The 14,275-nt window shown below is 30.6% G+C and overlaps 1 protein-coding gene across 7 annotated transcripts in view; it reads right to left on the bottom strand.

Moving 5' to 3' along the window:
* Nucleotides 1-3,368: 3,368 nt before the first annotated feature.
* The window catches only part of LOC143255760 (KH domain-containing, RNA-binding, signal transduction-associated protein 2-like), a 140,775-nt gene continuing 129,868 nt past the window's right edge, over nucleotides 3,369-14,275 (bottom strand). For 2 of the 7 annotated variants that reach the window (XR_013030814.1, XR_013030818.1), the window contains exons 8-10: nucleotides 13,517-13,674; nucleotides 7,767-7,837; nucleotides 3,369-3,966 (exon numbers count right to left, since the gene is read on the bottom strand). Coding sequence is in view for 2 of the 7 variants with exons in the window: in XM_076511938.1 (XP_076368053.1) it covers nucleotides 13,565-13,674 (110 nt within the window). In the remaining 5 variants the exon portion in view is untranslated. Of the gene's footprint in view, nucleotides 3,967-7,762; nucleotides 7,838-10,713; nucleotides 10,779-11,481; nucleotides 13,675-14,275 lie in introns of those variants that run through there. The other 5 variants (XM_076511938.1, XM_076511939.1, XR_013030817.1 and 2 more) reach the window with 4 other exon arrangements.

Below are 14,275 nucleotides of genomic sequence, written 5' to 3'. Positions count from 1 at the left end.
CATCTGCTCCAGTAGTAAAACTGCTCTTGAACATACTATATTTACATAACTAACTTCCTAGAAAAATGAATTATCTTAAAGTGCTTAAGGTGGAAAAAATAACAGGTTTCACACTAATCTTTATTTATTGTAATGCTTATATACGATTAAAATATAGAATATTAGCTACGATTTCATGCTATATTAATTGATATAACGTAAACAAAAAGCACTTTAATTACACTTTGAATGTATGTCGCTAAACTCTCGAGGCATATGCAGTAAAAGCTAACCAAGGTGTGAAAGTTAAAAAGTCTTAAATAGTAAGTTCTCTGTAAAGTATAAGAAATATGTATTATTGTTCCTAGCTTTGTCAGTAATAAGAAGATAGGGCCGAGAGGGCAATTTCTTACGGGGGCAGTTCTCCAAGGAGCAATTGTCCTAGAACCGTTCTATACATATCTCTAATATATTGAAAAGTTAATTTACATGTTTTCACTACATATCCTCTATTTAACAAACCTCACCTCGAATTTTCATTAAATTGCTCGAACAAAGTTTTGTTAATTTCATTTTTTAAATAAAATTCATTTGGTACAAATATGTATCACCTTTTTCTTTTTTTCCTTTTAAGCGAACCCGCAGTACAACACACAACACACCACACACATACTCATTGGTTAAACCCAGATTACCGGAACCAACATACTTTTTGTGAAAGAAAATAAAAAACTAAGTTCAGATTCTTGAAACTCTATAAGGTTACGTCTGATGGATGTTTAAGGTTACGTCTGATGGATGTCAGTATTACAACTTAGGTTTTTTTTATCTTGTTTAGGCTGCAAAAGTTTTCTAAAAAAAACAGCACCAATAAACACGCTTGTGCAACATAAAATTTATCTAGTGAGAGAAAATGTTCTTTCTGCTCTTTCACGAGCTTACAACGTCAGATGTCAGTGATTGTCTCAAGTTAATTAAAAACTGCTGTTTTTTATCATTCAATTTCATCTACTTTTCTTTATGGTGGGATCCTGAAGTTAAGTATGTTGAAGACATACAGTTCAAAGTGTTAATAGCCCTTACATTTTTAATAACAATAAAACTGTTTGCTTTTGCCACTCCTATAAAACTAGTGCAATATTAGGTCCGTACTTTATTCAAACAAATGTAAAACGTACGTTAAGATATGATATTTCCTTCCATTTGTGAGTAGAGTGGATTCTGTACTCTCTTACTGTACTGACTCTGATAACATTTACTAATAACCTTACTAACTTGTAAATCATCTGGTTAATATTAATAAATAATCACAGTACATTTCTTATTAAATTACATACCAACTCGTAATATGGATAAAGAACTGTTATTATATAATACTCGGTATGTCGTGTTTGAAGATACTTTGTCACTCCAGAGAAACATAAACAATTTTAACTGACGTTCTTTTGTTACTAAATCTACTACTTTCTATCAGTGATAGAAAAGGTGTTTCATTTTTATTGCTGTCACTAACACTGTTTCTTCTTACACTATAAAAGTATTGTGAACAATGTTTCAGTTTGAAATAAAATAAATTTTACAGTAGCTAACTTTTAATAACTTCAACGTTTCAGTTATGGGATCGTGTTATCACCAGGTAAGAGTTACATTCAAGACTGTAACTACTAAACGCTGTAATTATTAAAACAAAACCTTGTCTACGATGAAAGTTGCTATTGTTATGTTTTTAATTAACTAATCATTTTATCAGGTTTCTCACTAAACATTAATATTTTAAGTCGGTTCATATTAATATTAGAAATATTTTATTTACGTCAAAAACTTATTGAAAAATAATGTCTTACCTTGATTAACTTTATTAAAGTATTGGAAACATATTTTACTTTAATCGATGTTATTACGAGAAATATTTCTTTTCACTTCATAAAAGTATTAGGAATAACTTTTTATTTATCTACAAGAAAAACACTGCCTTTAATGACATTGTTATTACGTCACGTTACTAGCGGCAGTGCATCGTTATTTCGTGTTTTTAATAGAAGAACTATCTTTGTTATAAGTTTCAAATGAACGGCAAAAAAGATCTGTGTATTAGTGTGTGAGAGTGACAAAGAAAAGAAAGATTTTTGAATTTCAAAATTAATAAGTTAATTTCGTCAGTCATGTAAGAAATTGGTATAAATATATACAACATAATCAGATATATCTTAATCGGAAAGAACAATTGAATACGACAGTTAATTTGTTTCTGTTTGCTTTTTTTTAATTTTACTCAAAACTACTCGAGGACTATCTGCGATAGCTGTCCCTAATATAGCAGTGTAAGACTAGAGGGAAGGCAGCTAGTCATCACCACGCACCGCCAACTCTTGGGCTACTCGTTTTACCAACGAATAATGAGATTGAACGTCACATTATAACGCCCTCATGGCTGAAAGGTCGAACATGTTTGGTGTGATGGGGATTCGACTCCGCGACCCTCAGATTATGAGTCGAGTGCTTTAACCACCATGGCTATGCCGGGCCACGATAATTAAACAGCTTCATCACAGGAATATTTTACTTTGAATTTGGGATTTTGCTTGTATTTCGATTCAGAAATTGAAGAACGTTAAAACTGTTAATGAACCATGAAGAGCAATGTTAACAGTAAAACTGTTAATGAACCATGGAGAGCAATGTTAACAATAAAACTGTTAATGAACAATGAAGAGCAATGTTAACAATAAAACTGTTAATGAACAATGAAGAGTAATGTTAACTTTAAAACTGTTAATGAACAATGAAGAGCAATGTTGCAAATTTTACTTGTAATGACTAAATCTTTGTTATATGCATTTAGAAGGCTAAATAATTTATCAGGTATGATGTTAATAATTTGTTGCAGGAAATAATGAAAAACTATTTGTTGTGAATAGAAAAAAATATGTTCTTAATGTTAAGGTTTCTTATTTTCTCATATGTCTTACATTAATCCTGAAAATAGGTTGTTTAAGTGAGACATTTTTAAAGAATAGGCTGAGCTGCAAGTATTATGGTTTATCGATGTCTTTATTATGTGATACGTTTTAAAGCCCTTTCTATCAGTGTTTTATAGTTCGTTAACGGCCATGCACAATGAGTGGTAGAAAAGGCTTAGAACATAAGAGTTCTTAAAGCACTTTAGTCCTTTCAATATTTTTATTCCCTTTACTTGGATTTACTTGTCATTCACGAACTGGAAAGTGTTTGATAGAAAACGATATTTATAATGCTATGTGGTTTTTACTTTCACACACAGATATTCTGCAATTCTTTCATTCATAACAAAATACCTTTAAATTTTTGTTTGTATTTTTCAATCTCTTCACAATGCTTTCACGAACAATACGTACACGTTAGACTAACTGTATTATTAATAATTTAATGGACTAGATACATGTTTTGATAATCTCTCTTTCTGTCAAAGTAATCATTACCTAATATTTAACATTTCTTCTTTTAGTCTCATTAAAAGTACTGTTTATATTGTTTCTTAATATACTTTAGGCAAGACTAATACTTTCAAATAAACTACAAATATTGAAAGCAGTGATATGCAAATAGGTACACATACTTTATCTGAAAACAATATTACTAAATAAGTGTTTTAGTTGAAAGAAACAATCAAAACTTTCGTTTCCTCAGTATCATTGGACTTGTTATTGTTTTATAAAAGGTGAATAAGTGAATAGATAAAGCTTATTATTTGATTATTTTAAAAAATCGTTCCATTTACAAACAGTGTTTTTGCTTTGGTTTTGAAGTTTTTGATTTTAAGAAAATTCTTTAAGGATTTTGTTGTTGTTTGTTTTTGATATAGAACGATTTATTGAAATCCTTCTAATTTCAAGTATTAGGAGAAGCAAGTTAATAAGGAAGATGTCCCTTTATATTACAACAAAATATTCATTTTCGAGTAAAAGAGATGTGGCTTCCGTTTCTCTTTTTCTTTTACTTTTTTTGAACCTAAAAGAAAAATGCAGAAAGAATTACATGTATTTTGGTATCTATATAAAGGTATTATCGTTAAATAATGAAGGCCAGTCTATATAGATATCTAACTATTACACTTTGGATCCACACGATAAGTCAGTCAACTTATTCTGGACATTTGTACGTTATACATCAATATTCATTCCTTAAGTTTCCTAAATCGAAATTTAATTTTATTAAAAAGTACAGCTGATAATAAGCTACTCATGATATAAATATACAGCATTTGGCTTGGGTGAAATATTTAACTTAAATTCAGAATTCTGTGTCTAAAGAAACTAACTGAAAATATCATTTGTTTGAATGTTAAGTATCTTAAACTAGTCTTAACTTTATAAATTACGTTTTATTCAGTTTAATATGTTTGCTCTCTTGGAAAGCAACGTTGAATTTCCTTATTATATCATTATCTGAAAGTGTTTACTTTTTTGACAATATTGTATAACTCTAATAATATAAACTTTAATAAAATGCATTAGCATTTCCTGTGAAGATTTCACGAACTATGATGTAATTCATTATTAACATGCACTATTACAGGTTAGGATTTAATTCCCAGTAGCTCAGCGGTATGTGCTTATTTCGAAACAGCAGCAACTCAGGATTTTCTAGGTGTATTTAATATGTATGGATGTATGTTTTACTACCCTGTTTAATATTGTTAGCTGAAACATTTCACTTCAGAATATTCTTTTTTGAAGTATATGTTTGGCTATAAGTTTTATTCATTCTGTACTTATATTAGGCACACATGAGTTTGAAGATACTTTTCAAAGTTAATGTTATTTTTTCTCTGTATTTTTTAAAAAAAGAAAATGACAACTTAGTTTTAGGATTTTTATGGTGCCATTCCTTTTAAACAGCGATACGTCTACGGAATAAGACTCTAGAAACCGAGTTTCGATACCCGTTATGGGCAAAATACAGATAGTCTATTGTGTAGTTTTGTATTCAAACAAACAAATCAAAACGTTTTTAAAAATGCGTTAAATTTTGAGAAAATAATTTTTAAGCAGACAACAAAAATATCCTTCCATTCAATCATTCTGTGAATTAAGTTTTTTAAATCAAATGTCATCCAATTGCTGCTTTTCTTCAAGAGTAATTTCTGAAGTTGTCTTCTTTCAGCCTGCAATTTACTCCTGAGGATTCATTGATGACCTCCCATTTGAATAGTTGCCATAAGTGAAGCAGCAGTCTATATCGAGTTATTGCGGTATTTTTTAAACTAGTACCAAGGTGATGCACAGTTTGGAATATCATAACTTTGTACATCTCTCAGAATCCGGGAAGTTTCTTCTTAATATATCATCAATCAAATAATGTTCTGAGAATAATTTCACAAGGTTCTCTGCTCACACAACAGCACAGAATACAATATTTCTTTTTCCCTTCTTGTAATGTTTTAAATGCATCATTTGTCAAAAAGGTTTTTCTTTCTAATGTTTCAAAAACCAAGTAAAAAAACAAATAAAGATGGGATTGTGGAAAGTACTCGATAATATAATGTTCTTCTTGTCTTTTTTATTTTCCAAAAAATATTCCGAACTGTTATTTGCCAGGTTATCAAGTCCCAAAATACTGAGTGATCATATTTGTTTCAACATTGATAGAAAATATTACACTCTCAAATATTTTATTTCAGGAGACGTGTGATCTGTAATTCCAAAATATATAGTCACTGGTTTCCATTATTTTCTAACAAATCGTATGTTCGCAATTATACTTTTGTTTTGCGTGCTTGTATTATGCTGAACAACTAGTATTTGCATTATACATCAGTACATTACTTTGTGCGTGTACTAAGAATAAATTATTTTTTGACTAAGCCATCTAGAATAACAGCTCACTGTAAAAGCGCAGTAACTGCCGGAAAATTTATCAATTTAGCAAGAAATATTCAGTGTAATTAAGGATAGTGACTTCAACGAAAAGGTAAAACGTCATTAGAGACGGTTGAGCCCTTCCAAGTAACACGAACAATAAACATTAACAGAACTGACATTCCCTGAATTTTTAATTTTTCAAAAACTACGGTACAAAGAGAAGTCAATTATTTAAGATTATTTTTTTGCTTGCAAGTGAGAGGAATAGAATGCAGGCATATACAATTTTAAAATTTTAATAGTGACAACATTTAATAAATATATCACGGTTCCTGTTGATAAGTTTCATGCACAGGTTGGTAAACTTTAAAGTAGTTTACCGTATTATATTTGAAGGGCACTAATTTTATAATTGATTGATATTACTAGTTTGGTTTGAATATCTCGCAAAGCTACAAAAGGATTTCTGTGCTAGTTGTTCCTAATTTAGGAATAATAAACCAAAGGTAAGGCAGCTAGCCATCACCACCCATTGCCAACTCTTGTGCTACTCTTTTACCAACAAATAATGGGATTGAACGTCACATTATAACGTTCCCACGGCTAAAATGGCGAGCACGTTCGATGACATGGATTCAAATCCTCGACCCCCAGGTAGAAAGATGAGCACCTTAACCATCAGACCATATATTATTTATTAAATAATTTGTTCTATTTTATACTTTCATAACATCGATATAAATATATTCATAAACACGTTAGTTTACAAAAAAATTGTAATTTTGAAAAGTTTAATAGCTAGTCTGAAATTCTTTCTTTAAGAAACAATCACTATAAATATTTGCTTGTTTTTGAATTTCGCGTTAAGCTACACGAAGGCTATCTGTGCTAGTCGTCCTTAATTTAGCAGTGTAAGATTAGAGGGAAGACAACTTGTCATCACCATGCGTGATGACGAGGAAACCCATTTGTAGAGAAAAATATATATATGTAAAAACGGCTGGTATGGGTTGAGAAAATTTTATGTAGAGGTGCGAACAACGTTTCGACCTTCTACGTTTTTACATATATATTTTTGTCCTCACCATACACTGCTAACTCTTAAGCTACTCTTTTGCCAAAGAATGGTGGAATTGATCTTCACTTTATAACACCCTCACCGTTGAAAGGGCAAGCACGTTTGATGTGACGGGGATTCGAATCGAATCCACGACCTTCGCATTATGAGTCGAACACCCTAACCACTTGGTCATACTGGGCACTTTAACTCTCTCTCTCTCTTAATATATTGGGTTGAGGAATAATTCGTGAGCGTTTTTTTCAATTTAAAAAAAATATATTCATAAATGAAACGCTTTCGCAAAATATTTCATGTCATTTGGTAGATAATTTTTTGCTCTAATAGATGGTGTGTTTGATTTTCATATGTCTTTAATTTTTGGTTTCATTTTCAGCTCGTTAAATGGAATGTCAAGTGGACAAAATCGAGCATTTTCGACACCATCTGCTTTTCGCATTTAATTTCTTGCAATTTCGTTTACAACAATGCATACTATATACATAGGTATTACATGAAATAAAGTATCATAATAAATGTTTTGGGTGTAATGTGTTCATGCATTGAAGTATTGTATAGTCTTGCATGTAATGCTTGAATGAAATTATTTAAAAACGCTCACGAATTATTCCTCAACTTAATACATACATAGTGAAGTAAGTTTTAACCAACTATATATTACAGACATATCGTTATATAAAACAAATATGTTTCATTTATTCTGCAGTTTTACTTCATTATATTAAACCTGTGACCTACTTTGAACATGAAGCTACATTTGAAACATTATTTTAGTAATACATATCATACAAAATCCATTTAAAAAATTAATTGTGGTTTATAAGATAATCAAATTACATCAGAAAACAGGAAAAGAAATCTCTACCTACATTTCTTTAGTGTTGCATTGTTGGACCATAAAGTTTCATTTGATCATTTGTACAGCTTTTCATACAGAATCCTGTAAAACATCACAGACATATAAGATAAGTGTGATAAAAGAGGATATTTCTTAAAACAATTAAATATTTTTATCTTGAAATTATATGATTCGAACGAAAAACGGCTTAGTATCTAATTCTAAAAACTACAGTTTGTTATACAACTGATGACTCCTATTCTATGTTGCCAGTTTCGTAACTTACTCAGATTTACAAAATAAATATTCATCAAGAGGGTACCAAAATCCTAAACATTTTTTCTAGCTCTCTTGTTAAAAAACCGATACAGAAAATTGAACTGTGTCTAAAAGAATTGTTAATTTAAGTATGTGAATATCGACTATTTACTTACAGATGATAGAGTTAACGTTTTCGCCGGCTCGAACCCTCATCAGTTTTGGTTTTTTTTTTAATTAAACACAAAGCTACACAATAGGCTATCTGTGTCCCTCATCAGTAAAATAAATTTTGGGTTACGTTAACTTGTACTTGTTTTCTTTATTAATGGTAACATATATTATTTTTTGTTATTTAGACAACATTTCTCCAATTTTCTTTTTTTCTTTGATCGTACAACGTTTGTATTTACTAAAATCTTGCGTTTATAACCCCTTGTTTCGATGAAAATGAGTCAGGAAAGCATTACGTATATTTTTAAATACCATGTTTTAAAAATAGATGCCGCTTTCATGTCTATGATGAGGCTTTAAGAATATTTTTAGTTGAGTTGTTATTGGATTATTTACTGTATTAAAAATAAATTACTTTGTTAATATATTGAGACTATTGTACGTATTGTTGATTCTCTAAGCTGGACCTATCAATCTAATTATAGAATTCTGAATATTTATATTTTTACATACACAAATTCAATCAAGTTAAGCCTATTATTGTTATTTTACTGCTCTGAATAATAAAGTTTCACAAAATTAAATTCACGAAGTTAGGCCTAACATTGCCATTTTCTGTACAGTCATCTCTCGCACTTGCAAACCCTACTTGATTTGATTTATAATAAATATTTGTAAACTATGCGTGACCCACAAAACATTTGCGGTAGTTTTAATTCAACTCGCTTGAATTTTCCTAATTCTATCATTTCCACGCACGCCATTTAATATACGTTTTCTTGCAGACGTAATGTGTTAGATCGACAAGCCTTGGATCTATTTGAAAAAAAACACAATTACACGATCAGAAATACAAACTCGAGTACGTGACTTCATTTAATAAAAATACGCAGAAAGTAAACAATGATGTAGAGTAATGGTAGTTATAATAGTGTGCAGAGTACGAAACAGTTATGAGCTTTCAGTGTATGACTGTTTTACGGATTGAAATTAAGAAACTCACAAAAATGAAAAATAAAACCCGTAGTAAAGAAAGAAGTAGCTAAAGGTGTGTATAACAGTTTGTGAAACGTATCTGAGCTAAGTTATCGCAAAATAAAACAAATGTAAAGTTTTAATGAAGCCAAACCTAGCTGATTATGCAGAAACCTCTGAATTCATATTCACAAAGTGATGAGCATAAAGTTTTAAACGAACTGTGCATGCGTATTTAGACCTAAATAAGTCGAGAAAACCCATAGAAATTACGTTTAGAATAGTATTATTATTTTAATAAATTATGAGCGGATTCATTTCTGTTTGTATGAAATACTTTGCAAATAGAAAAAAACAACAACCAAGCTAACCGTCACGTGATGACAACAAAATTGTGCCATCGTGTACTATACTCGTTGCATTGAAAAGTTTGACTAAGCAAAAAACAGGTAAGATGATTCTGAATCGAAAAGCCAATATGCAATCCGGACTTCTCGAATAAATTCCTTTCTATCGATATGAGATTTGTAGCATTTGATCGAGAAATATACGAGAAAACCTCCAAATAGACAAACACAAGCGAGTAGTTTATATAGATCTTTGTCAGTTTCAATAAAATAATTATCTTAATGCTAGTTCATAACTACATGTACCAAAAAGAAACAAATATAGTAAAATGTAATTTTGATATACCTTATATTTATAATTTTATAGCCCTCTTGTAGCTCAGTGGTAAGTCTAAAGACTTATGATGCTAAAAATCAAATTTAGATTACCGTGATTGACACAGCAAAGATAGCTCGTAGTGCAGCCTTATGGCTGACGGCAAAGAAAAAATAATTTTATAATTATTAAAGAATGAAGAGTGAGTACGGAAGGTATTTAACGTTAAATAAATGAATCCTGTGAAAACTTAGTTCACATCGAATATTTAAAATTATGTTTAGTTAAGTTTTTACAATCTTTTCACATCGAGTCAACGAAGAATGTACGGGGTTAGTAAGTGCTATATGAAACTTCCAAATTTTGTCTCAACTTTTATTCTAATCCATATGAACTCTGTCTCAACGAATGCAGATTACTCTTGAAATAAAATTGTATTTTCTTTTAATATTATTAAGTATACCAATGTTAAGACCCGAAAATTAAGGATAATTTTAATGTTTTATATAAGTGACGGTTTAAATAGAAAATAAATTTCCATGTAATAGCATTTGTTTATTGTAATTTTATAGATATGATCTCAAAATAAGGGATAATCATACCCTGACGGTTACTATTCATTTGAGCACTAACAGAAGCTTGCATGTGCATAATTTTTTGTTTTACCATCTTTAGCTAGCAAGGCTATTGCGAACGAAAATTACTTATATAGAATTCTAATTATATATCTACATAATTCTATTAAGAAGATTTCCGAAAAACTGGAAAAAAGTTACAACTACACATCATAACCTCATTAGTTGCTGTATGGAAATTTATTATCATGTTGTGTAAATTTATTTGTATTTAAAAATACAAATGATTCTCTTTACAAAAACAACTTCTAAACTTTAGTTTGGATGATTTACCTGATGTACTTTTTCTTCCGAGTTGTTTGGAGTCGTAGAGAAAGCCCCTACAAGACTTAGAAACCCTGTTGAATTTGAAATCCAATCAAAATGTTCACTGTTGGTTTCGCTTTAAAATGTCAATTCGAACAGCGAAAACTAGTTAGATTGAGTAACACCTGGTTATTATTATACACCTGTATCTGTCAGAAATACTCGTCAAATAATTACATTACAGCCAAAATACAACTTGGCTTTTTAAAAATGGATTTCGAAATGTATTAATGTAACATAACTGATTTCTAGAAGATAATTACTTTACTTACAATAACCATATGGACAAATGATATCCTACTTACAGCCATTAAATTGTGTTTTGGAGGCACATATATAGTAGATACAACTTTTTGGCCATCTTAGTAAATCACGTTAATATTAGTTTAGAACAATGATATATTATTAGTTATTAATGTTGGAGTTTTAGTACTTTTCTTCTCAGTTTAATTTTAGTTTAAGTTTCGAATAATTTATATCTACTTTACGAAATACAAAGGAAGAAGGTGTATTTCACAAGTTTCTTGGTTAATTTAGCGAAGAAGCGACAATTGATTTATTAATCTCAGAGACTTGTGTTTGACTACAATATATCTAAGTACTGTAATCATAAACAATCATTTTGTCTACTCTCACACCTTTTTTCTATATTTTAATGGTTAGCAAGGACTCTGTTTATACCTAGTGGATTATTTAAAAGTAACTGAAAATTTAAAAGAGTCATATTAGTCTTCGTTTAGGTTGGTATTTAAAAATGTTTTATTTTGTTTGTTTTAAACAGCAAAAAATATCAACGTACACAGCATTGGATACACATCATCTAAAAATTGAAAGTTTAGTAAAAATGGATCTCTTTCCATACACATGTGATGACAAACATGTAAAGCACACCAATACAATTACTATAGCTAATATATTCTCTCAACAAAAACTAATATAATTCTGTTTTTACAGCACATATAACATACCTACACATCTTTGGAGCCTATCTACATAGCTATATTTTCCCACAACATACAAGTTTGTGCTTTAAAAGTGCTTTCTATATAAGACTGGAACTAAGAGTTTTAAAATTTCATAAGACTCAAGAGTGCTCGGAACTACCACTTTATCTCCACCATACTTCACACAGTTCATCGTGAAACAGTTTAGATAGGTAATTCAAGTGTTTTCAAATAAAAGCGTAAAATTACGTATTCTACACGACAACGGAACAATTCCTGGATCGACTCGAAATGACGCTCTGGTAGTATGTTAGACACTCATCACTAGATTATATCTTTCATCTCAAACACGAGAAAATATTTATTTTCTACGTCTGCTCATTTGAACCACTGTAAACGTTTCGGTCAACTTTTAAACGTTTCTCAGTCTATTAATCAATATATATGTTAATTGCATGCAAAACATAAGAAAGAAAACGCTAAACTTAATGTCACCTCTAATGTTTCGTTAAATGAAAAATATTCAGATGTTCATGAGTAGGTGTGTTATATTTGTTATTCATGTTTTATTTAACCTATGCAACTACGTAGCCATAGAATACTAAAAGATACATGTGAGCCTTAGGAATACATTGAGGAATTTAAGAGTCTTTAAAGTTGATAAAAAGATTTACTAGTGTTTTATACAGCAAGCTTTATGAAGCTGATTCAAATATACCATTCAGCTAAAATAAAATAAAAACCTTCTCTTGCACAAATACCCAACCTAGTCTCTGTAGCAACAGGGTAAAACTAATATTACATGTCAATGAGTGGTACTTTCGAACACTGTCCGAGTTTTTTTGACTCTATAAAGAAATGATACGCAAAGTTCCTACAGAACCATACACAATATTCGTGTCTTTAATGGTTTAAATCGGCTATTCGGTAAAGACACAGTTCGTCGTTCGAGGAGTCTACATACGTCTGCGTAAAAACTGAACATTGTTGAACAGCTGTGTGTAAACCTTCATCCACTCAGGATGAAGTAATAAGCATAACATAAAATATACCCATTTATATAATTCTTTTTAAGTGAATGAAAACTAAAAGTACAAATAATTATGTATTCTATAAAGTATTCTATATTTTTTAAGCTTTTAATTACAGTCCAATACGTCTTTCTCTAAGCTTTGGAATTGGTCATTTTTTTCCTTTGAAACTATTCACAAAGATGAAATATTACCTATACAAATGAATACCTAACATTACATCGGTCACTTTCTAAAAGTTATAACAGCATCAGGTCTTTTTTATAGCTGATCGTAAGAGGACAGGCCGTATGTCTTTTAGCTTATTAGTTTAGATAAAACAAGTTCTTAGAATATCTTATTGGTCGATTTTTGTCTTTAAGATCGGATACAGTAATATGATTGATTAACCGTTTCTAAAGGAGTTAGTAAAAAAAAACAGATTGGTCAGTTTTGTTTGAAGCACTAAATGTAAAAAAATATCCTGTTAAATCGTTCTGTATGAAATATTAAGAAAATTGAAGAACAACTTTTCGTTTGAAAATCAAGAACAAGAAATCAAGTTGATTTTTAATGTCTTTGACGTATTCTTTATAACCTCAAGTATTTTGACGTTAGAGTTTTTAAGCGAACTAATAAAATAGAAAGTGTGATGACATTGAGCAGCAGATGAAACGGAATTTTAAAGCCATTGCCGATGTCATTCTGCAAGGTAAGAGAATCAATGGCAATACATGTTAAGATGTGTTCTATCTTCTCTTTATCCAATACATTTAAGTTGGAACAGTCCACACGCCTTGAATATTGACCACCTACACAGAGTATATCTGTAGGTGTTTCTTCCTCGGCTGACCAGCATGACGTCTAGTAGTGAGGAAGACCCACTGGAGGATAAGGATGGTCACGGTAGTTGCTTCGACTCACAGACCGATGGGTTATCGTCGGGTTTCGTCTAATTGAAGGTAATGTCCATTCTAAAACCCACACAAATAATATGATGCTTTAGCTTTTGAGATGAAGAAAATAAAACAATATTCAAAATAGGTACAGTGAGCTAATACACTGAAGTCCTACCAAATACATACTACAAAATAAAATAGCGGTAATTGTAGACTTCATATAAAATCTACACCATTATAGATTTTTAAAAATAAAAAAATAAACATGCAATTCAGTACTATGCAGAAACATGACCTACAGATAAATATCTAAATAATTTTATCGATTGTGAAACACACTGAATGTTTCTATGTACTAATTCATGTTGTACGAAAATTTGTTTCTCAGCGTACCGCTACCAGTTTTACAAGACCAAAGTCGGTTAACAGGCAGACTCGCTACAGCCTAGATGTATCTTTCTCTAGATGACTTAGTCCTCCTACCAAGGAAGAAAGGATAAAATACGCCCAGAACGCCAACCATACATGATGGAATCTAGAACTAAGTTAAACACCTGAACATAGTATTAAAACTTGTGCTCTTGCCTCTTCCCCTGGATCTTGAGAGGGGCCAGTTTGAAACCGTGTTCCTTATCCCACTTATAAGTTAGCGGGATGAAGTGAGACACGCGCGTTC

The sequence above is a fragment of the Tachypleus tridentatus genome, chromosome 7, assembly GCF_004210375.1.
Source record: "Tachypleus tridentatus isolate NWPU-2018 chromosome 7, ASM421037v1, whole genome shotgun sequence".
Taxonomy (NCBI): Eukaryota; Metazoa; Arthropoda; class Merostomata; order Xiphosura; family Limulidae; genus Tachypleus; species Tachypleus tridentatus.
This window is presented reverse-complemented; position numbering and strand designations above follow the sequence as displayed.